Source organism: Taudactylus pleione, unplaced genomic scaffold (assembly GCF_031769625.1).
Source record: "Taudactylus pleione unplaced genomic scaffold, aTauple2 ptg000229l, whole genome shotgun sequence".
NCBI lineage: Eukaryota > Metazoa > Chordata > Amphibia > Anura > Myobatrachidae > Taudactylus > Taudactylus pleione.
Genome location: NW_028284631.1, coordinates 2,730,082 through 2,755,689, shown reverse-complemented (window position 1 = coordinate 2,755,689; position 25,608 = coordinate 2,730,082). Strand labels below are relative to the sequence as shown.

The window sequence follows — 25,608 nt, the reverse complement described above, 5'->3', positions numbered from 1 at the left end:
GATAAACTCACATTTTAGTACATTTGGCGATAATACTATTAGCACCATGCGATTGCATCTTTCACCATTTCTCATACACACATTAATACGCACAATTGCGCTGTTAACTAGTCGCATAATAGCGAATGCATAGGACTTTGTATGAAACCGCTGTTTTATTAGCTTTATGCGCATGCATCTGCCCCAAGTTAACTAGCGTCCTTATATCAAACCCCGAATACTCACACATTACATATTCACACATAAGGTTTAATAAGCTCTAAAGTATATGATTTAAGTTGGTTCAGTTAGTTTAAATTCTGAGAAATAAAGATATTTGATAACTAAGGTATTATACATGCTAAACAAGTCGTGTTTGTTTCGTACTGATGCGTACTCTTTCCACAGTATTCCGGTGTTATCGGTGGGGAGATCGCATTATGCATTCTCGAGTTATGGATCGCAGAGACTACAAGCAACAAAATGTATATTTCATGAACAACTGTTAGGATGTTACAGGGGGCGGGAAGGGAAAGACACCCAGCTGTTACAGGCAGGGAGAGTCTATTTGAACCAGCCTGTTAAATGCTCTGTAACAGATGCTTCTCCTCTGGGAACCAATGACATCAGCAACAAACTTCTCTATTGTCCTGTCTATTCTGGGGGGGGTATAAATATGTGTGCTCCAACACTGGGTCTTTAGTCTTCTTGCTGAATGACGACGGGGTTTTTTGCTGATACCTATCTTCGGGTCCGGAAGCGCTGCGTATGTATACTGTACTTGGGTCTGTATAATTCCTTTTGCGCCTAAATTTTGTCTGGATCAATTGCGTGTAACTGTCTGAACTTTTACTTGAATAACACTTGTGCTTTGGAACCACAGATTCCAGGTCTAAGTCTTTATTTACTGTATGACTGCGTACGCAAATTAGCGTCATCCTTAGAGGTTTATAGGAAGGATTTTAGAAGGTACAGGCAGGGGTATATAGAGGTTCATTTTAATATCGTTAGCCCCATTCTCCCTGATGTTGACTGAAACTTCCTCCAAGGGAGGGAATCTCTGAAGACTTGAGGAGAGGGCAGTGCTAAAGGGTCTCCCCCAAACCCCCTAAAAAAAAAAAAAAGGCTTTAAACATGCACAAAAAATAGCATCTACAATTGATATTAGTTGAAAGACTGAAATATGCTTATCAAGTCACTTTTGTAAAGGAAATGGGAAGAATCTGTTAGAATGACCTGATTCTCCAGGAATTCAGGAGAACCCCTCTGAAATTAGACACTGCCCCATACATTCTGGGAACGTAGTTAAGTCATCCCAATTACTAAACTAGCGTTTCTGCATGTGAGTAGGATCAAAACTGGCAACATAGATAGATATAGGGGTCTGTTTACTGAGCAGTGTTAGGAGACAGAGTGAAAAGTGATATGGTGCCAGCCAGTTAGCTCCCAACTGTCATCTCACAGGCTGTGTTTGAAAAATGACAGTTGGGAGCTGATTGGCTGGCACCTTATCACTTTTCACTCTGTCTCCTAACATTGCTTAGTAAATAGACCCCATAGATGGATATAATCATTATAAATTCATAAAGAAGGTTCTTGTTGTGTTTTTAGCAAATGATTTAAAAAAATGACTAAAATGAAATTAAGTCCCTGCCGTACAATACATTCCTGAGCATCCATTTCCTTGTCCTTTACTAAATATTAGCTGCTGTAACACAGGGGGCGTGTCGTCTGGTTCACACCGCCCCTCCCCCCACACCTGGGCGTGTCTCGCACAGAGGCTCGTGCTTTTATTCTGATATTAACTTTCCTATTGGCTGCAATATACATTTGCTAGTAACGGGGCTGTGACACGGACCATGTGATTGGATGGCTGTGTTACCGTTGGCTGTTTCAGCGGCGCTGATTGGATTGGCGGGGTCTGTGCTGTCGCGGCTCTGCCGGAGAGAGAGTTCACCCGGTCTGTCTGTGTGACCCTTTCTCAGCAGCAGACTGATCAGCACGGGATCCCGGGAGGTAATGGCAGTACCGGCGTTTTCCGTCTCCTTGTCATTATATGTGTTTCTCTGTGTTACCAGCAGGCTGTTCTGTGTTCCCCAGATCTCTAGAATGAATGTAATAGACTATTTCCAGCGGTACATCCCTGGTACATGTATACATCAGTGCTGAGTAGATACACTCAACTCAAGTGACATTTTATTCTAGGACAACTTACCGTCCTCCATGTGCATTGCAGCTAGAAGTGCTGCCTGTGCATGCTGGGACTTGTAGTTCCACCCTAACTAGGGATTGCCTAAGCTTGGTTTGAACAGAAGAGTAGGGGATAAGGGCGTGTGTCCGGACCCACCCAGGCAAGGAGGACCACCACGTATGGATGCGACATCGCACTGTATACAACATGGGGGACACTGACCTGACATACGCAAATAAGTAATAGAACCTAAAATAAGTAAAGACAGTGTGTGTGTGTGTTACCCATTACCCTGGAGCCAGGCATAACATTTACCCCAGTGTCTGGCATCCTGTGCAATGTGACGTATGTGAGACATGGAGGGGGGGATGCAGTACATACAGGGTGGCGTCCCTCCCTAGCCACATACCAAGCACTGAGGAATGACAAGCTGTGCTATTTGTCCCTTAAGCACATACACTTCCCTTCAATATAGTAACAGCAATGGGTGGATTATTACTTGTATATTGATTGCGTTTTCCCTGATAATATAGATAGATAGTACAGGATGGACTGGCACTCACATAAATCTTCAACTGACCTGGGTGCCCTCAGTAGAAAGTAGGTAGCCAGGAAAAAGACAGCGGCACTCCAGGTATATTTCAAAACATCAATAGTATATTGTTAAATTTCACAGACGTTTCGGAGCACAAAAGCTCTTTTCTTTCAAGGTGTACAAACCTAAATCATAAGGTCAACTGTTTGACCTCGCAATTGATGTTTGTACACCTTGAAAAAAAAAAAAAAGAAGCCTTTGTGCTCTGAAATGTCGGTAAAATTTAACAATATTCTATTGTTGTTTTGAAATATACCTGGAGTGCCGCTGTCTTTTTTTTTTTTTTCCTGGAGATAGAGAGAGATATATATTTATATTTACAAAAACTCCATAAGTGCGGCACTCAGGCTCCGTAGAAACAATCAAACTCCAGGTGAAATAGATCAACGTTTCAGGTTACGTTGATCTATTTCACCTTGAGTTTGATTGTTTCTACGGAGCCTGAGCACTTGTGGAGTTTTTGTGAGCACTATGACTGTGGAGGCAGCGGGTCAAGGTATACATCTATTACACCGTGAGTGCCGGATGCATGAATACTGGCTATATATATATATATATATATATATATATATATATATATATATAATGTGTCCCGCAATGTGCTGAGTAGTCTCTGTCATATCAGGATATTCCATTTGCGATGATCACTTCATTCCATATGTTTCACCGGCAGCTTGTGACCACCAGCATTGGAGATGTCTTGCAATCCATAGAGGTATACAGGAGGTTCTGAGATGTTGGAGTACTCTATTTAGCTGTAATGTGCACAACCTAACCTCGCCGCTAATTCAATTTGTACCATTGGGTTATTATACTACATATTTTAGTGCATGGGGCAGAAATGGAAAACTGACGTCTCTTTATTCTCAACTGTAACCAAGTTGGCTTAAAATATTAATTTCCCTGTGCCACATCGTAATGTGCACCCTGGCAGTTGCGTCTCTTTCACTGCTCTAGTTATGGCCCTGTTTTTTCTCATTATGGGGCATATATTATGAAATATTCTCAGTGAAAACTGCAGTCTTTGCAGGGCTAGAATAATATTTTCTATTTCTGCTATTTAAGAATACTGTAATGCAGGAGGGTCAGTATAAAATGGATTGCAGCAGCAGTGAAATAGGGCATTTTATGCAAAAAACTTGGCTCTTTTAAGCTTATCTCCTATTACTAATGACATCTGAAGATGGTATTAGCAGATCTTGCCGGTAGTTCTAACCCAGCCGTAGAGTGATCTTTTGATACTTCCCTTTTGTTCTTACTTGGGGGCAGATTTAATTGGCCACAGTTTGCTCTGTGCGGTCTGTTCCGTTGGCTATAGTGCCTTGAGTTATTCAGTTACAGACTCACAATTAGTCCTGAGGCTTTTTCTGCTCACTCTTTCTGGAGGTGTAAGCGAAAAGGGCTGATGGTAGGTCTGTAACTCATTTGCTCAGGGCACTTTAACCGGGGGGGAATAGTTAAATTTTATTTTGTGCATCCAAAAGTACTGGGCACAAGAAAGAGCTATTCAATTGTCTCAGTGGGAGCGTCTGCCCACGGACTAGTTCCAAGTGCATCAGATTTAGCTGTGTAAAGCGGCTAAACCCCTCTAAACTATTAGGCACGCTGCTGAAACGGTAGTTTTGGCGCCCAACCGACAGGCTTTTGCATATTTCTGCCCTACAATTATCATGGTTAATGACCAAATTATAATGACATTTTATGGCAACTTGGTTATTTAATAAAATAATCTGTAAACCCTGCTCATGACTTTAAAGAGATAGGAAAGCTGTGCTCCCTTCCCTAGTCTTTGTATTCATGTCTGCCTTTATTATGGTAACATTTTATGTTTGCCATGTTTTCTTTACTGCCTGGCACCTCGGAGCACTGTGGGGATACAAAAAAAACTGTAATAATTTTCGCCATTAAATTACTTACCAGCAGTAATGTTTGTGACAGTATATTCTGAAATTTTGCAATGTAATTGCATTACAGTTGCTTCCAGGAGACGGAACATTGAAATCTCGTGGCAGATCATTAGTCAGACTAGAGCATGGCACAACATTCTTATACTGCCATCTGTGTTACTAATTCTCTAGCCAATATTTAATGATTTGCATATGTATACCATTTAATATACCATGCTTACAGGGTAAAGTTAGTTGCATCTTAATGGAAGTGATGGGATTGTCTTTTGTATTTGTGGAGTTTATAAGACTTTAAAAGTAGTTATATTGAATATATAGCTCACTTTCTCCTACAGCAGGAGTATTCTACCTGTGCTGTGAAACTACACCTCTCATCATACCTGGCCACAATTTTGATGTGAAGGCATACTTTAAGTGTGGCAGGGCATGCTGGTGTGTGTAGTTCAACAACAGCTGGAATGCCACAAGTTGTTTATCCCTGCTCTAGAGCAGTGGTTCTCAAACTCGGTCCTCAGGACCCCACACAGTTCACATTTTCCAGGAGAAGGCCCCCATACATCTGCGACAGATCGTTACGATGTAGTGATCCTGCAACCTGGCATTGCAGGATCACTGAAATCCAACATGTTGGATTTCACAGATATGCCGAACACGATCAAAAAATTATCGTGATTGGCAGATCGGTAAAATTTAACATGTAGAATTTCACCGATCCTGCGTTGGATCGCGGAACACCAATGGCCGCCGATTGGCATTTCCGATCCCATCGCTAAATCGCGATGAGCCGTCGCAGATATATGGGGGCCTTCACCCAGCAGGTGCACAGGTGTAGTCATTACTCACTAATACATTTTGTAAGATTCACAGATGAAGCTTATTATTTCACTTGTGATTCTGTGAGGAGACCTGGAAAACATGTACTGTTTGGGGTCCTGAGGACCGAGTGTGTGTGTGTGAGAGAGAGAGAGAGAGACACAGACAGAGGAGCTCAGGGGAAGCGGGTACATGGAGCAGGCTTTGGCTCGGTAGGAGTGCATTAATAAAATATTTTCCTAGGATCTCATGAACTCTAGTGCCAGTCTGCACTGTTAGTGGTGATCCCTTGCATTCATTGCAGGGTGTTTTTTGACATTCAAAATGCATGGACAGGAGGTCCAGATGTGGACATTGCGATAATGTCGATATTGTGCATGTCGACGGGCGGCATGTCAAGTAGTGAGTATTACTGTCCCTAATATGCACTGACGACATCCTTAATGTTGATATTTTGTCATTCTTGATATATAGAATGTCGACATTCAGAATGTATAACCATATGCATTATACACAAGTTTAAGACTTTATGGTCTATTTTCCAACTTGTATTGGCGGAGCTGGACAGATTCCAGGAGTTGGGTAACCGCCAAGCATAAATGGATGGGGGTAAGGAGATAATATATAATTGCCGATGTGCAAGTTTTGTTTTTCATTTATGAGTATTTTTTTAGTTCAGATAATGATGCCCCTCTTCCTGGCTGCTAAAGTTGCTTGGCTGGTTTCTGATCCTACACCATTGTGTATACTAATGGACAATGAAAAGGATTACTGTATTGGTAAATGTTTCAAAGCAGCACAGACCTGCATACATGTACAGTGCTATTCAAGACCCACATTATTACCGGAGTGAAATAACACCTCTTTGTTTCATTCCAAGTCTGTCAGTACAAGACCCTTGTTAAGCTGCAGCGAGTTTACTTTATGTTGTACCCTTGATGTATCAGTATCTCTATGTACCAGGAAGTGCCAGTTCTGTTACAATTCAGATATTTATGGAGGATCGTCCCTAAATGTTTTGAAACACTAAATACAACACACTGTAAGTCTTCTTATATAGCAGTTGTAGTGTTCAGTCTATGAACAGAAGGTCTGTGCCAGTGATCTTGAGGTTTGTAATGCACAGGAAACAGCTCTTTGCATTTGGTGTCTGTGAGTGATCTCTCTAGTCCTAGTCCTGCTTCCTTCCTGTGTAGCTTTGTATGAACGATCACATCTCGGGCCTCTCGCATTGCTCCATATCCCAGGATAACGTCTCTGATTTAAGAGGATTAGCCGGAAAACGTGTACCATCCTATAGGTAATGTGTCCAATATGGTTTATACCATCACAAATTGTAACTGGTATTCTCCTTGTGCCATTGCCCCTTCTATTTGACCATAATGGTCTAGCTGTGCTGAATTGCCTGTCATTTTGCTCATTCGATTAGAGGCAGACCAAATAATTTACAATTATTATTATAATTTATTTATATGACACCAGCTTGTTTTGTAAATTTGTTGCAGTTTACATTTGGGAACAAACAGAATAATATAAGGAGACAGGGTATTACACAGGCAGGGCTGCTGAGAGCTGAGCGAATCCCGGAGACTGGGAGGCATGGCCACTCCCCCTCTGAAAGAATTAAAAAGTACTGTGCACTGCCCGGTAAATTATACCAGCTGTGATGACCTAAATATAATACCAGCGAAGGTGCCCATCACATTGCACTGCCAGGTGAGCACATCATATTATATTGCTTATGTATCCCGTCGCATTACACCAGTAGTGCTGCCACTTAAAATGAAGCAGCAAAGATGTCCATTATTTTACACCAACAGGGTTCCTGATCATATTAATTATGGATGGGTTCTCCTCATGTTATACCAATACAGATTTGGATCACATTATACCGTTAGAGATCCCAATAACGTGAATGATTCATTTTGACAGCTTCTGGGGTAATGTGGGAAAGCAGGCACGAAGGGAGAAGTTTCTTGGCGCTCCTTCTGCCCATTCTTGGGGGATCCAGAGACTGAACTCGCGTGTAAGAGAGAGAAGGTCTGCGACTCTATATAAGGCACTCCCAGCACTAAATGGCAGTGGTGTTATCTCAGTCTGGGGGAGGTCTATCTGTGTGGATAGAGCATCCCTGCAGGAGGCAAAGTCCAGCAATGAGATCGAAATGGAGTGATTCTGAGTGGGCTCAGAGCCGTCACAAGCATCTCAGCCGGGTGCTGGGGGCATGCCGAAATCGGGGAGATGTATGCAGACCTGATGGTTTGCGTACTATTTCATTGGGGGGAGGACTGCGCATGTGCAGGATGAGTCCTGCGAGATCTTTAGCAGTGCCCCCTAAGCCACAGCCTGTCCGTTTGAGGACGGAGCAGCGCTGAGTAGCGTTCCTGAAAAAGGGGTGTGTCGTCCCCATTTCCTGGGAGTGCCGATACCAGTGTTGGAGATTTACTGGCTTCAACAGCGCAGATGAGGCAGCCAATCTGAGTAGCCTTAGGCTTACTCCGATGGCCAATGCTGCAATCATCGCAACCAATAATCGTGATGTTGACCCGATCCTGCGTCTTCAGACACAGGCATCGGATCTGAGATGCCGGCTGGAGGCATCTTTTTGCTTCTGGCGCCTACTGTATTAATATATATGCACACAGTTTGGACAGAAATTACTAAATTAGGCCCTGTGTTCTATGGGGGGAATTCAAATCTGCTCAATGGGCTCAATTCAATTCAGAGTTGTTGTTTTTTCTTCCCCTCCCCCAACTAGTGATCTTCGCGCTCATCGCGGGATTTCAGTAGGCGGGAATGTTGTTTTTTAGTTGGTAGCCAATTGGGGGCGTTATATTTTAATTAAGTCGCCTTAATAGGCATTGTCGGGGAGGAGTTTAGGGCGGCGACCTATTTTCGCGCTCTATGTGCGATGTGATATAAAGGGGGACTGATGGAGAAGAAGCTGCAGTCGGAGCTGTGTGAAAGTTGAGCGGAGCAAACACGTGGATGGTAAGTATATTTTATTTTCAGCATGCTGTTCAGCAATATTTTGTGAGGCCATTTCAGCAGAGAGCTACTTCAGGGTGCTCTCTCTCCCTCCTGCCACGTGCGTAACACACAGCGGCAGCCTGTATCAGCAGCCTCCGGGGCGGAGCAAGCGGCGGTGCAGCACCGGGGCCCGCTCTGTAGCTGCCCCTGCACCGCCACTACTCCCTCGGGCACCACAAGTGTAGGGCAGACCGCAGTGAGAGCGGTCTGCCTTACACTGTTTACAAACACACAGCCGCCAGCGGCGACATGTGTGTTTGTAGCAGCCAGAGAGTCAGACAGACTCTCATGGCTGCTGCGTTGTGCACGGAGGGAGCCGGCTGGAGCTGGTAAGTTTTTTTTGTTTTTTTCTGTTTTTTGTTTGTTTGTTTAAGGGGGCACTGTCTCAGCATATGGCGGGGGGGCGCTACTATGGGGGCACTGGCAGAGCCTATGAGCTACTGGGTGCAGTTTATAGGAAGGGGCGCTACTATGGCCACTGTATCGTGGGGGGGCACTGTATAGGAGGGGGGGCTGGCCACTTCTGGGGGCACGGCATAGGGGGCCTACTTCTGGGGGCACTGCATAGGGGGATTACAACCGGGGCACTGTATAGGGGGGGTTACAACTTGGGGTACTACTACTGGGGGCACTGCATAGGGGGCTACTACTGGGGGCACTGCATAGGGGGCTTACTCATCAACATTTATTAATATAAACTTAATTTAGTAAATTTGGAGAGTTTAAAACAAAAACCAGCAAAATTTTTAACAAACTCTCATCCCTTGGGGGATGAGAGGAAAAAAAAAAGGAAGTTTCACTTATAAATTGTCAGGAATTCTAACTTGCAAAAACACCGACAGTTAATTGAGTTGGTTCCATCCTTATACCCTATGGAGAAAAGTTCAGTCAGGAGTTTACAAAACATCGACGACTAGAATCACAATTCTCCAACTAAAATATGAACATCACCAAGAATTGAATTGGTGGGAATTAGTTTTCTCAACAAAACTTCTCCAAACTCCCACAAGCGGCAACATCACGTCGAATTGAATTGAGCCCAATGCTGAATAGCCCCGAGAGGGAGCTCCTGGAGCTATTCAATTCAGTGCGCTGTTTGGTCCAACTAAAGGATTTCTCAGGAGGGTGCGAGGAGAAATCTGACTAAAGCAGGGCTTGACAATTTTTTGTAAAATCCAGGAGCCAGGATGAAAGTGTAGGAGCCAGATCTCTGTCCCCCCAAAAGAATTAGGAGTGAGTGAGCAGCACAGGTCTGTGTGTTATGCAACTGTTATACACACTATACTAGTTCACATAATGGTCACAGTTGAATGGATATAGTAACATGGAGGCCCCCACACTGCTCTGCAAAGCTCCCCTGCTCCACCCCCACCCTCCAGTAATAACGGACGACATTTCATATAAAACAATGGTGCCAGAAAGTACAACAGAACCCCCCCTCCCCTCGTGGTCACACCACTATTCCTCTGAAGCCGCTCCGCAATCCCTGGCCACGCATAGGCCCTATTACCGGGGAGCTCTATTCAGCCAGAGATAGGAGACAGTAGACAGCCGGGACATACAGGAGGATCAGCGTAGACTGAGACAGACAGGAGGAGTCAGCGCAGGATGGGACGGACAGGAGCAGTCAGCGCCGGCCAGGACAGCCACAGGCACAGCAGTCACCGAAGGTGACACTCAGCACATGCACTCCTGTGCATTATATGAACACCGCAATACTATAGGCACAAATCTCCACGGGGGCTGATGAGGATCTGCTTCCTCCCTCACTGCAAAATCTGGTAGCCAGGCAGCAAAATCTGGTAGCCAGGCAGCAAAATCTGGTAGCTATGGCAACCTGGGGATTTGTCAAGCCCTGGACTAAAGTGCCGGCTGCACGGCTGTTTGCCAGCTTAGCGCAGCGCTAACAGCCTTGTGGCTGGCACTTTAGTTCTGAGAACTTGGTACTCACAACTAAAGACCCAGGTTACGTCGCAAGAACCACCATTCTGACTTAAGTTTCCCAACATAGTAAATAGCGCAGTGAATTGAATAGCTCCGGGAACTCCCTCCCAGGGCTATTCAGCATCTCGCTGAATTGAATTCCCCCCTATGACGTTACAGAACAACATCATTGTAAAATATGTGCTTTCATAGCCCAAATAAGAGCAGAGCGGACATTCGGTCGTGTACTCAAACGCCACATTGCTGCTGTGTAGCCTTACTTCAGATGTAGCCTGGCAGATAAATGGCTTCCTTAGCCATCCCTGACTGTATTGAATGATTGAATTTAGCATAATATAGTCTATAGAAAATGTGATGGTTTTTTTCCTCTCCTTTTGATGCCAGAATAAATATGAGCAGCTGCTTCTTCATGGCTGACCTTGGCTATTTTCTTTGAACTGCAGTGCACCTGCCTGTCCCTCATTTAGTTATCAATTTCCATTACTTCAGTCGTATATAGTTCTTCTTGTTCGGGGGTTCTGTTGTATGTGTCTGTGGTTTATAAACATTAATACCAATATATAATAGTGAAAATGTTTAGAATATAGGGTTGTATTTTTTTTTTTTTCCTCACTGACCATTTTATGAACGTTTATTAATAAATTGTAATTGACAATCCCCATGGTTGCATCGTGACATGTAAAGTTTTTTTAAAATTCGAAGATCGATCAAATTCTTTATTTCTTAATGCAAACACCATTGCACAAGCTCATTTAGACGATGGATATTTGTTACATGAGGGTCATACCATGTCAAGTGGACCAGGGGCCCCCACTTGACCATCTCCAATTTTGTTGAAATTTTGCATGAAGGTTGGTATATATGTAGAACGATATGCAGTCGGGAAGCCGGTGGACCTAATCCCGACAGCCGGCTTCCCGACTGTCATATCCCAGCAAGGGTCTAAAGACAGGCGTCGGCATATGCCGACGCCTGTCTTTAAACATACGCTGGGAGCCCGACATCCCGATCGAAGGGGCGCCGATAGCTGCGGGGGGGGGAGGGTTAGGGTTCCCGGGGGGGACTTAGGGTTAGGCACCCCCCGCTAGGTTAGTTTTAGGCTAGGGGAAGGGGGGTTAGCATTAGGCACCCCTGAGGGTGGACTTGGGGTTAGGCAACCCCCCCCCCGGGGGACTTAGGTTTAGGTGGCTGGGAAGGGGGGATTAGGTTTAGGCACTGGGGGGGAAGGTTAAGGTTAGGCACCCCTAAGGGAGGGTTTGGGGGTAGAAATAGGTTAGTATATACTTACCTTTGACGATCGGGATTTCCTCCTCTGCTGGGATGCTGCTGTCGGGATTCCAACCGCCGGGCGTGGGTCCTGCGGTAAATCATACCGATTCCTGTAGAACTAACTTTGGTAAAGTTTCATGTTCATGTAATTGCTTGTGTCCAATCTATGAGAGGGAAAGTGCACCGACTTATACAACTTTTGATGCTGATTTAAAAAAAAATCGCAAATGTTCCCAATCCACCACATAATAAATACAATCAATGTGACCTAAATTTAAAGCCTGTTTTCTCCCTTATGAGGCAAAACGCCTATCCAGAAAAAATATATTTTGATGCTTAAAGTCTGCTCTTTTTAATGAATGTCGTTTCAAGAAAATCTGTTATGCTGTTTTTTTTTTTTTTGCTATTGGACTTCAAAGATGGCGGAAAATTTAACACGTGATTTGTGAAAGCAAGTTTAGATGATATTATCACGGGAACTAAGTAACTTTAAAGTCTGTTATTCTATGATTGTGATGGCGTCCACTTGGATAGTTAGCTACTCTAATGTCATACTAACATAATGTTTTCCTTTGGAGATATGGGCAGCTTAATTCCAGAAAAAAATTTACACAACAGATTTTTTGGCCTACTTTGGCCTCATACTGTCAAAAAAGTACTTTTTTGTAAGCCTTGAGGCAGTGAGTTTTGAAATCTGCATCAAAAGTTGTATAAGTGTGTGCACTTTCACAACTACATAATATGATACATTTAAATGCATACTACCAAATGCAGGTTTACGGAATAATGGTTTTGTGTAGCTAAAACAAAATTCTACAGCAGGAGAATTAGGAAGTGGTTTGACAATGAGCAGAATGTACAATTTAGCTGAAGGATTCTTTGCATTACACGCTGATGTTAGATGTTGCATTTTCTCAAGGTGAGGGAACAGGAGGCATGACATTCCACCTAAATTACAGCCCATTTTCCTGAGACGCTCCTAAGCATCTACTGTATGAGCATACTTAAGAAATGGCAGATCCCACCCAGGGTAATCAAGCATACATTATTTACCACACTCCTGGTCACAGAGAGGAAGAAAATACAGAAGTGAAAAGCAAACAATTTTGGAAGTGATCAGAAAATAACTGTACGTAGCTTTAATGTCTCTAAAGCGTTTATAAACTCTAGGTGTTAACTCTTAATTTTATTTGTGTTTTGCAGTTTTCTTGCCAAGTCTCAAGATGTCGAAGGTAAAATAAATAAAATAATGCAAGCTTCAACTGTTAGCATTTAGTACAAATGTAAAAAATTATTTTGGGGGAACTATTTGTGAAGGTTTTTAGCAACATTAGTTAAATTGCTAAATTTTCAAATGTAGAGTTTGCACAGATGAGCGAAAGGCATCTGTGGTATGCCCGAATTCCTGGGGGGGACGGTATGTACAATATTAGGCCCTAGTGATGAACCATATAATAGATACATTGTATCCCCTGCTTTCCTGGCCTGTGATTACACCGTATACCATGCTGTAGTTTGTTTTGTCTATTGTGTTCCGGACTTTCAAGCTGTGGTAGTTCTGTATTGAAGGGCTCAATGCACCTGTGTGTGTGGAGGGGGGAATACTTCTTTTCTCATTACATGAAATAAAAAAAATCCAAGTTCCTGGCCCAGATTTCTGAATAGTAGCTTATGTTTTAGAGTAATGTTCATCTAAATAAAACATTTTTTTTTTTTTCTCATCAGCAGGCTCAATTTTCGAACCCCGAGACGCCAGGGTATGTTGGCTTTGCCAATCTCCCGAACCAGGTTCACCGCAAGTCCGTGAGGAAGGGATTTGAGTTTACCCTCATGGTTGTAGGTAAGCAATATTTTTAGAGCACGTGGCCTGCTCCCAACTTAGACACCCTGATATCATTGAGGTGTTGCCAACCAGAGGTCCAGTAAAAATGACATTTCCCTAAATACAACACACACTTCAGCAAATTATATTGAGGTTTGATGGTCTTTAAATTAAATTATATATTTTTTAACCTTTTATATAGCTAAAATACATTGACCTTTAAGCAGCCATGGAAGTCCCGATCAGGAGAACCAGCCCCACCTTGTAGCTTGCTGACTATATGCCAATGCTTTGGAGCCTCGTCTTGCTGCTTTCTGCTTTTTCCAAACAACTGTTGCTTATTTAAGTATTGTTTTGCATGTGCCAAACACCAACGTTTTACTGAGAGCGTAGTAAATGTTTCCTGCTGACAACTCCTTCATGCAGATCATTTGATGTTAAGCAAACTTGTACTGTGGACCACTCCTCCAGTGTTGGATAGACCATCGCGCATGCCATTTGCAGTGGTTATGTTGGTTCTGCTTTGAATGTGTTATCAATTATAAGCAGAAAATCTAATTAAGTTTTTTAAGGCCTTACAAAGAGAGGAAAATTATTAATGAATCAACTAGAATGTGCTTAAATTTGTCAGATAAGTTTTTTATTTGTGCAGTAATAGGTTATGTTTAAGTTTTACCCTGCACTATTTGTACTAATATCTTTTCAGTTAGAGGTTCAGAAAAAATGTGCCATTTTAATCTGGGCTTAACCTTTGCTTGGATAAAATAGCCCTTGCCATCTAAAGTTTATAAAAAGTATTTATTTATAGTGTAAAGATGTGGGTAAACACAATTTCCATACTTAGATTTTCATAATGAATCCTGTCCAATATACATTTTCCAATTTGTAGCTATGGTTGAATCATTTTGAAAAACACTTCAGTTCTCTAAAGTAATTTTTAAGTTCTCCTTATTACAGGGAGAGTACTTCTATTTTCTTTTAACAATATATAGCTGCGAATGAGATGTTCATAATAATCATCCGATCCATTAGCTCTTTGTAATGACCTTGAGTATATTTGTACATTGCAATGTTCTCTAGGTTCCTTATCGTGAATGAAAAAATCCAGTAGAGCTAGTCTTTACTCTTCGTAACAGTAATTGTAATGCAAGTTTTTAAAATAGCAATCATTTGCAATAGGCAAAAAGTTTGTTCTACTATTTTGTTTCCTGGAGTGCCCCTAACTGATGTACGTACGTATATACTCTGCAGAAGAGAAAGAGTCAGTATATCAGAGTGCTTGCGTTGTATTTTTCCCAAACACACTTGGACTACAGGCTAAAACTGCTTAAACATGCTGCAAATCTGCCAGATAATAACGTCTCATCAAGGGGGACCTATTATTATGTTTTGACCGACCAGTAGATGACTTGTATGAGTGTACTGGATTCATTGTTTTGTGTTGGGCTTCTACATCCTGGAAATTTGGGCATACTAGTCTTGCCTTCCCTCAGAAATGTTTTTGATAGTATTGGCAGAAGACAAAACATAGCAATACTGCGAACATAACACAGAGATAGGAGACAAAAAAGAACACATGAAATATAGGTATATGTAACCAAAAAAAAAAACTGCTTTAAAGCAAAAAAAATGTACACATAAGAAACTGGGAACAAACAGAAAAGTTAATAGGAAAGGGGGGGGGGGGGGGGGGGTTGATTTAGGCAACATATGATTACTAGAGATGCAAGACAGTAGAGGGACAGGGGTATGGGGAAGATGTTAGAAGAGTCCAGGAGTGGTCATGGATTGAGACTGGTTCCACCGGGACCACACCTTATGGAAGGTAGCCACTGTGTTATTCTGTGAACTCTTAATGTGTTCCATAGAAGTAAGTTGGAGCATAAGGGGCAGTCCTTGCCTGGTTTGTGCAATACAGTTATCCCGGATGTGTCAAAATCAAGGTGAAGAAGGGCCCCACGCAAAAATGCTTTGCAAAGACATATCATGTGGGAGAAGTGCTGCGAGGCAAATGTTGTAGTGCGCCATCCGGAACCCATCAGGACGTGGGGGTTGGAAGGTTTCTGTGATTTTAGAGCTAATTCAAATTCCTCTTCCGTGATATTAGCATTTAAGGAACGGAAAGAGGATTTATCTGTTGTAGGGAGAGTGCACAAGTATTGCTGGCTCCCCTGGAGATGAGTGGCAGCTTCTGAAGGAGCCTCCAAATTATAGAGAGCCGTATAATATTGTGTAAAGATATCTTTAATTTGTTTAGGATCAAATACCAAGTTCCCGGAGGAATTCCAAATGTAATGAATAGCCTGCAGAGCTCTCTTTGCCCGGAGTCTATTTGCCAGTAGTGTATGGGCTTTGTTACCTTTTATCATAAAATTTCTGTTTGACCCAGCGGAGACTCCTCTCGACCCATTCAGCCATGGAAACCTGCAACACTTCTAGGACAGCTGGGCAAGTACTTTTTCGACTGAGTACCGTTACGTTCCTGTTGAAGTTGCTCAATATTGTCGCATGAAGCGAACTGCATCATAAATTCCTTATGTGCCTCCCAAACCCTAGAGACTGGACAGTCCGCAGAGAGATTGTGCTCAAAGTATTCCTGATGACTGACCTTGACCATATCCTGGAATTGAGGAAGCTTCAGCAGCAATTCATTCAGACTCCAAGACGGTCTGCCTGTATTAGTCTCTAGAAGCCTGAATGAGGTCTCCAAGATTGAATGGTCAGGCCATGAATTTGGCCTGCTTGGAATAAGCAAGCGCAGCATAAAAGCAAAATCAGTGTGCAAATACGTGCCGTGAGGGATGTAATAAAACGTATAGTTCCTGACCGAAGGTTTGTGGCCTTGGCCATATGCTTTCGGAGGGCTGCCAAATAGGCACAGGTGTTCGATGGGTGGGATTTCCATGAGTTGTCTAACTTGATAGATCTGTATTCGTCTTCTTCCCCTACCAGTGTCCTGGGTGAGTCTGTGGTCCTGCATAATGGTTGTAGGAATTGAGATGCAGGAGCAATATTCCATGCATACGGGATCGCAGTTGCAGGATGTGACATGCCCCCGAAACGGTTGTGACACTCTTGCATTCTTTGCCGCCACTCCTAGTTACCTCCCCCCCCAAACAGTCTCTGGCTGTCAATCATACTGCAAGTAAATAGTCACTGCTAGCGTCTACGGTAATGGTCCTTTGATGCATGCACATTGTAACATAGACACATGCACGGTTTACTGATTATTGCTCAACTCTGTAAACAACGGCATTGCGAACAACTCTATCCCTGAGTAAAGCAACAAATAGCGTAACGTTATAGTCAAAATACATTTCAAACATCGTAAACAGCACCCCTGATAGGACCGGGACACTCATGGAAAGTAATACAAAAAGGGTAATTACATGAAATGGTCAAATACATAAAGAAAAAGAAATCGCAACGGCAAGGTTAATCACATACAGGATATGGCAAATGGTTGAGGGAAGTTAGAGATGGTCAGACCTGCCCGGGCGAGGATCAGATAAAGGGGATGTATATTAAGTTTATAGTGGAGGCTCATAATTAAATGTGAATTCAGTGTTCCGTGTAATAATATTTTTTTTAGTATAGGGTCTCCTTTTTAGGTGGTGGTCCTTTCCTTAAAGCACATGCTGCCTGTTGTTTGTGCAGGTGTGTTTATGTTGTTACCATGCACACTTCTATATGAACCTACTCTTATAGTGCAAGTGGCTATGTTTTAATAATGTGGGTTTTTATGTTTTGTTCCACTTTCAGGAGAATCTGGTTTGGGGAAATCTACTCTGATTAACAGCCTCTTCCTTACGGATTTGTATCCAGAACGTGTGGTGCCTGGTGCAGCAGGTAAGAGATTCAACTATTCATTCTGTTTCCAATCCCCTTGGAACAATTAACATTCACAAGCTTTGTAGTAGTGCATTCAGTAAATGGAGGCAAATTAGTTGCAGTATCGCAATACTAGACAGTAATATGTTCTACTTCTCCTAGAGTTTATTCTTTATCATGTTAAGTTTATGTACAGTATGTGGTTGGAGAGTGCAGGGTAGATGGGACAGATCTGTTAGTTCTGATCAGTGGTCAAAGAGCTGTCAACTTGCAGCATATAGTAGAAGCCTCAGTTCCCTGAATGGGGAGCCAGCTCACTTGTACCTGTACTTGTTGCATGGGCAGGTTTTCATAAATCTCTAGTGCAGGGCTACTTACTACTGCGTGCTCACAGCCGGGTCTCCAATTTAGGTCTGATATCTATTTGCTATATCGATGAAGAAAAGGTTTGCAAAAAGTGGACAACTACTTTAATGTGCATCTCAGATTTATCTTAGTATATAAAATGTAGATTATCCCTCTGTTAAGACCCTCACTTAAACAGCTTTATAATGATTATTAGTATTTATTCTCTGGGTATAATAGTTTTATGTACATGGATTTTAACTTTTTATTAACGGTATTATCTGCAATTACAAATGTTATGTATAGAGTGACTCTCTTCCATTGATTGATTGATAGAGATGTTTGTTTATCTGGTACGGCTTATGCTGCTCACATACCGTGTCTATGGTCCCTCTAGATAAGATTGAGCGTACGGTGGAGATTGAAGCATCCACAGTGGAGATAGAGGAAAGAGGTGTGAAGCTGCGTCTCACTGTGGTTGATACTCCAGGCTATGGTGATGCCATGAATTGTGAGGACTGGTGAGTGCATATGAAAGTGCATAGTAATGGCACTATCAGGGAAATCTTCAAAGCTCTGTTTTTATTGTGTTTGCGCAGATGATTTTCACACAATCTAGACTCTCATTGTATTGTTTTTATTGGAAATTCAATGCTCACAAATAGGAAAGCTATTGTCATTCATGAAAGTACCTGCGGAAGCTGTAGGCAGATTCCATGGCTATTTTTAGTAGTTACTCTTGATTTTAGTTCATATTCTCTTTGTATGTCTCACCGTTTGAAACCAATAATCAGAGCAAATAAACTACAATTAGGTCCACCAGCTAACAATAACTAGTTGGAGATCCAATTGCTGCACTCGCCTGCTGAGTTACCAGAACCAGTCTGTGCCAAGTCTCTGTTCCCAAGTTGTTGCACACCCTTTTGGAGCAAGCAGAGATTTCCCCTCCTCTGTCCCTCCATTGAGACACAAAATCCACATTGCATCACCTGGGGCATCTAAACTTCCCCCTCTGGCCACTAACACAATTACACATGACGACATGACTTGGTCTCTGGTCAGTGCAAAGTGTGTGTCACGGTTCTCTTCCTTAGAGAGGGTTATGACTAACGCCACCACTTCTAGACCACAGAAGTGGCAGCTAACCAGGCTCTGGAGTGGTCAGACTCCCAACTTTTCCTTTCAATAGGAAGGCAAGGTGGGTGGGAAGACTCTGACCCTGACGTTTCCTCTTGTCCTGATGTGGATATCAACAGGAAGCTGGGAGTGGACAATGAAGCAGACACTAGATGCCTGAGACTGCGAAGAATTGGAGATTTCCGGATGATTTACTGATTTAAAAGGAAAAATTTGTTTCTCTTTCCCATCTTCCTCTCAGTTATAGGACCTGCTTTCTAAAGCATGGACTAAGGGCCTGATTCACTACAGATCGCTATTGCAGCTCCGTAATCGTACACAGGTCTGCTGCAAAAATATGCTAGTGAATTCTATCGCAATGCCGTCGCACTGCCAGCATAGAGACTACCGCTATCTCACATCCGTAATACCTTGCAAACCTCCATAAACATCGCTAACATGGAGTACCATCGGCCCTTCACGCAGAATTACAGCAGCCCTGACCTTAATTAGAAATTGCAAACCTCGTTGCATGCAATAAGCACTCAAGCTGCGTATGCAATCACACTGGCTAATTTATGCACACCCATGCAGCGGCGTTCAAGCGGACAGACACTCCTGCGTTTCTCCAACCACTCCACGTCACCACAACCAGATGCTCACTGCCTGTCAATCACTTTGTGTTAGCTCTTCGTGGTCAGTGTGATCGCAGTGGTGCCTTCGCGCACTGTGATGCATGTGAAGTACACAACAATCGTCCGTCTGCGTATGTTTTAGCAATAGCGATCCTTAATGAATCAGGCCGTAAGTCTGATATATTTTGGATATACAGCAGATTGCAGTACCTCAGTCCTCTTCCTAGAATGGTTACTTCAAAATGAAATATTCAAAGGTGCTCCCATAGCTTTCTCTAAGAACAACACAATTGTTACACTGCTACCTTACGGGATAGTCAATGCGCCTAGACTTCATTCCTTTCATCACTTAATGATTGTCCTCCCTTACCTGGATGATCGGTTGAACAAGGAAAACTCTGTTGTCTCTCTGCAGGCTAAAGTTTCAGAGACAGTCCAGACTTTAAAGGCTCACGCTTAAGGGGCCTATCCATTACACAACTTTTTGAATAATCCGACCAAAAGCAGGTGGTTTTGGTCGCACTGTTCAGAAAGTAGTCTAATGGATAGCCGGCAAGGACCAGCGATGCGCGTGCACGCTGGGTTCTTGCCGACCCCGACTATCTACGGAACATGCTGGTCAACCTGACGACGATAGTCAGGTTCCACATGTTCCCAGGTAGGAGGTCGGGATCCTGCACTGAATGACGTTCAGTGCGGGCATCGTACCCGGCAACCTGAACGACTGAAAGCTAGTCGTTCAGTTTTTCAGGTCGCGTAATGGATAGGCCCCTTTTTAGATTGAATTTCAAGAAGTCTAATCAGACTACTATCCACAGAATGTTCTTTCTGTTTGACGTCTGATAGCATAGTGTGTTCTTGTCAGAGAACAAGATCCTTTTAGCTTGCAGACAGCTGTCTGTTCACTTTAGCATGATGGTCCTGGGGAAGATGGTATCGACATACAATGCATTGAAACTTTACAGGTTTAATTCAAGGGTGTTCCAAATAGAATTAATTTCTAAATGGAAAAAGCCTCATCAGTGCTTGACAAGTCAGCTCTCCAAACCGTCCCCAGGAATGCATCTTCTCACTCCGTTGGTGGCTGCGAAGTGACAGTCGCAGCCATTCTCCGTGGGATATTGAACCAGCCTGCGAGGCTGGATGAAATTTCTCTTCAGTCCCGTTACCCAGTCTTTGGACTCCTTATGACTTAACTGCAGATAAATGTGCAGTAGTTCAGAACAATTTTCATTGCTAGTCTGCAGATTACAGTTGTTTCAATGAAGTGTCTTCAATATACAGTCTAGCAATGCCACGACCATGGTTTGCAAAAGTGTCCTAGTGATGACAGATCAGAAGAATCTTGTGTTGGGTGGAATGAAACGTTCTGGATGTTTTTCAACAGCTGATGAACCCGATGCCAGCATGATGATTCTCATTTGAACCACAAGGTGGTGTTCCTAAATGAGGGATGTCAAGCTTCCATACATCCCCAAACAAAAAGTATTTTGGTCGCTCATATCAGCTTAATGTCTTTGCACAGATGCCTGCTCATAAGAGCTTACATTGTAAAAGGGAAGGGCAGACAAACAGGTGAGACACAGATGGGGTACACTGGGAGCAAGCAGCATGTAAGGATGAGAGCCAGAAGGCTTTAATGAAGTAGTGGGTCTTGAGAGCCCGTTTGAATGATTGTAGATAGGTGGAGAGTCTGATGGGAAGAGGGAGAGAGTTCCAAAGGTGCGGAGCAGCATAGGCAAAATCTTGGAGGCGAGAGTGAGAGGAAGTAATCAGTTGGCATGAAAGGCAGGGTGCATTAGTTGAACGAAGAGGGCGGACAGGAGAGTGAAAGGAGATTAGATCAGAGATATAAATGAGAGAAGATTGGGAGAGGGCTTTGTAAGCGAGGGTGAGAACCTTGAATTGGGTTCTGAAAGGGTAGGGGAGCTAGTGGAAGGCTTGTAGGAGAAGGGAGGCAGATGTAGAGCATTTGGAGTGGAAGATGCTGAACAGCAGCATTGAGGACAGACTGGAGAGGAGAGAGATGGGATTTGGGCAGGCCAGATAGGAGAGGGTCACAGTAGTCCAATCTTGAGATGACCAGTGAGTGTATGAGGGTTTTAGTAGCATCCTGGGTGAGGTAGGGTCTGATCTTGGAAATATTTTTGAGATGAAAACGACAAGACTGTGAGAGGTTCTGGATATGTGGTTTGAAGGAGAGTGATGAGTCCAGGATAACTCCAAGACAGCTCACTTTGGGGCTAGAGGAGATAGTTGTTCCATCAATAGATAAAGAAATAGAGGGAAGTGAGGCTATGGTGGAGGGTTGGAAGACGATCAGCTCTGTCTTTAGACATATTAAGTTTAAGAAATCGCTGGGACATCCAGGAAGAGATAGCAGAGACAGTTGGAGATACGAGTCAGAAGAGAAGGGGGAGAGATCAGGGGAGGAAAGGTAGATCTGAGTGTCATCAGCATAGAGATGATAATGGAGGTCAAAAGAGCTGATGAGTTCACCTAGAGAGGACGTATAGAGGGAGAATAGGAGAGGAGAGAACACCTACTGAAAAAGGTTGTGGGGGGAAGAGGAGTCTTGAGAGGAAACTGAAAAGGATCGGTCAGAGCAGTAGAAGGACAGCCAGGAGAGGGCAGTGTCACACAGACCAAGGGAGTGAAGGATTTGTAGCAGGAGAAGGTGGTCCACAATGTTAAAAGCAGCAGAGAGGTCAAGGAGAATGAGCAGAGAGTAATGGCCTTTGGATTTGGTAGCGAGGAGGTCGTTGCTGATTTTTTTTGAGGGCAGATTCAGTGGAGTGGAGTGAACAGATGCCAGACTGAAAACGGTCAAGAAGGGAGTGTGAGGAAAGAAAAGCGCTAAGGTGGTTGTAAACAACGCGCTCAAGGAGAGATGGGTCGGTAGTTAGAGAGAATATTAGAATCAAGGGTAGATTTTTTAAGAATGGGGGTGACAAGGGCATGCTTGAATGCAGAAGGGACAGTTCCTGATGATAGGGAGAGATTAAGGAGGTGGGCAAGATGGGAGCAGGCAGAGGGAAAAAGGTAGCGGAAGAGGCGGGAGGGGATAGGGTCAAGGGGGGAGGTGGAAGGGGGGGAGCACCGGATGAGGGCCATAACTTCCTCTCCAGATACAGGGGAGAAGGATGTCAGCGTCTGTAAAATGGATGGGGAGGGGTGATCCAGGAAAAAAAGAAGTTGGGGACTGGTTGGATATGATGTTGTGACGTATGGAGTAAATTTTAGATGTGAAGTAGGTAGCAAAGTCAAGGGCAGAGAGCGAGGAAGGGGTGGGCATAGGAGGGAGTTGAAGGTGGAGAAGAGACGCTGGGGATTTGATGACTGGGAGGAGATGAGGTTCTTGAAATATGATTGTTTAGAGAGGGAAAGTGCAGCACTGTAGGATGACAGCATAAATTTGAAATAGAGAAAATCTGTCTTAGAGCGTGATTTTCTCCACTGTCGCTCGGCAGTTCGCGAACACTTTTGCATGTATCTGGTGCATTTGGAATGCCAGGGTTGATGTGGATCTGCGAGGGTGAGTAGTGATCGCCGGAGCAACAGAGTCAAAAGCAGAAGTAAGGGAAGTGTCATATAGGGAAGCGGCTTGTTCAGGGCAGGAGAGAGAGAGGATAGGGGAGAGAAGTGAGTCAAGCAAGGAAGCAAAGGAGACTGTCGATAGTCTCTGTGTTACGCTTAGTGATGGTGGCTTTAGGAGGTCGAGGAGGGGAAGGAGAGAAGGATAGGTTAAAAGAGAGAAGGTGATGGGTATGCACTATGCTCTGTAACATTACTTGCTGGCACCCGTGAAGAGAGGAGTATGTTTCTTAGTTGTACAGAGTGTATTACCAATGACGACATGCAGTGGTTACAGTGAGCTTCTCTATATCACGGCCCTTACTACTCACTAGCACAGGCATAATAACTATCAGGAAGTTTGTGTGTAGAATAAGTACTATGCGGTAATCATATGATGTAAGGAGCATTGGAACCTTGCATGTAAAGATCTACACTGGCATTGGCGTACCTATAATGGGTGCAGGGTGTGCAGTGCACACTGGCCTCACCTCTCCAGAATCCCGCGTCAGCTAGTGCTGCAGAGCAGCAGAAATCCCCAGGAAAATGGAGCAGTGGTCAGTCACCGGTAACATGGTGTGAGCGCCATACTCCTGGAGATCTGCGTAGTAGACTTTGCCAGAGAGGAGGAAACCCGCACATAGCCTACACACTTTCCCCCTCCTCTCTTAAACTGCCCCATGTGTATGGGAAAGCTAATGCTATGTTATTAGGATAAAGGAGGTAGTTACACAGGGTTGTGATGCCCTCAGATGGTATGCAGTGAATAAGTCGATGGTCATTATGTCGACAGTGACTACTTTGACAGCAGAATGCTGGCGGCACTACCCTTACACAGTAAAACTGCTACTTACAGCATATTTACAGTGTGAGTATTATAACTTTTAACATGCAGTTTTAGATATTTATTTAAAGTTATACCCGCGCGGTAAAAATGTTGTAAGTAGCATTCTGCTGTCAATGTAGTCACTGTCGACAAACTGTCCATCGACCTCCCATATTTATTACCCTTACATGTCTGGCCCACGTTATTTAGGTAGAGAATATGACAATGTCTGGGGACTACTAGCCTACGGCTGGGTACACACCTAGACAAGTTGTCTGCTGACTTAGCGGCAAATTGGTAAGCAAATGCACACTTGCCAATCTGCCGCTCTGTGGGGGTGATTCAATTGTTTTTCAAGTTGTGGTAATTAATGAGCACCCATTAATTATGGCGCTCTTCGCAGGTAATTAGACTAAACCTTTCTACAGTTCAGGATAGGGTGCCCAAAACCAGGATTTACTGCACGTTTCTGCTTGCCTACTTAGGTGGGGAGAGAAGAAATGCTGGAGCCGATGGCAGTTCGCACTCTAAATGAACAATAATTTAATTGGTCCATGGGGCGCCCAGCACTACCAGCCTCCAGCGAAAGCAATTAAATCTCCCCCAATGTGTCTTGTCTGACATCACAACTCGATGAACAATTACATTTTCTCACCCTGTTGAGATGTCAGTCACCGGCGGATCCCTGCAGCAAATATACGGGTTGCCCGTACACACAGACAGATGTGCCGATACCTCTGGGTCATTCCATGCCAAATCACAAAAAAAGTAACTTTTCAACCCGACCGTATCGGATTTTCGTGAATTTTGGTCGTATAATAGATGACATGAGGTAACTTTCATATGTTGCATGAACGCAGTGTATCACTGAGGGCTAAAATTTTACATATGAAAGTTACCTTATGTCATCTATTATACTACCAAATTTCATGAAAATCAGAGACAGTCAGGTTGGAAGCTGTGATGATTTGTAATGGAATGACCCCTCTGCAAGATATATCAGCATCAGGTGTGCTGCAGGACAGATGCGATATGTCTGTAGACAACATCATACACAGACATATCGTCTGTACATACCTGCTTATGCGCTATGTTCATCTGCTGATTGAGCGGTATATCGCATAGTGTGTACTCAGTTAGACTTTGATACTCATTACCCAGAAATTTTGCTAATACTTTCTTCTGTGTCTATAACCAACGTGGATCATTGATCATTGGATATATCTGTGTAGCTGTTTTCTTTGTGTTCATAAATCTGTAACATTCCATCCACTCTTCCTGTATGTGTGATCCACTATGTAATGTATCTACAGTATGTGCCTTCTGCCTTATTTATAAATACATTTTCAGTAAAATAATGTTCCATTAATGGCGTTATTTTGTTTCAGTAATCCTGTAGTTGAGTTACTGGGATTTGTAGAATTGCAGGCATATCTATTCTTGTTGGCTGCTATTTTTGAGATTTTCCATTACAGTATAATGGTCAGAATAGTCTGCAGACGTGCCTATAAAGCTCTAGTATCAAACTTACACTGTAATATATTTCCCGGATTCCAGACAAATGGGCCCCCGTTTATTAACGAGTTTTATCACCAAAACGAGTGATAAATGTCACTGTGTATGATAAATGGAGCTCCAGCCAATCAGCTCCCAACTGTCATTTCTCTAACAGTTGATAGTTGGGAGTTGATTGGCTGGAGCACCATTATCATACACAGTGACACTTATCACT

At 43.3% G+C, this 25,608-nt stretch overlaps 1 protein-coding gene across 2 annotated transcripts in view; it reads left to right on the top strand.

Moving 5' to 3' along the window:
* The first annotated feature begins 1,890 nt into the window (after positions 1–1,890).
* SEPTIN2 (septin 2) overlaps positions 1,891–25,608 on the top strand; it is a 61,526-nt gene continuing 37,808 nt past the window's right edge. Inside the window, exons 1-5 of one of the 2 annotated variants that reach the window (XM_088479223.1) lie at positions 1,891–1,995; positions 12,932–12,960; positions 13,454–13,568; positions 17,313–17,399; positions 18,124–18,247. In XM_088479223.1, the coding sequence (XP_088335349.1) occupies positions 12,952–12,960; positions 13,454–13,568; positions 17,313–17,399; positions 18,124–18,247 (335 nt within the window). In that variant the 5' untranslated portion in view covers positions 1,891–1,995; positions 12,932–12,951. The remainder of the gene's footprint in view (positions 1,996–12,931; positions 12,961–13,453; positions 13,569–17,312; positions 17,400–18,123; positions 18,248–25,608) is intronic. The other variant, XM_088479222.1, reaches the window with a different exon arrangement.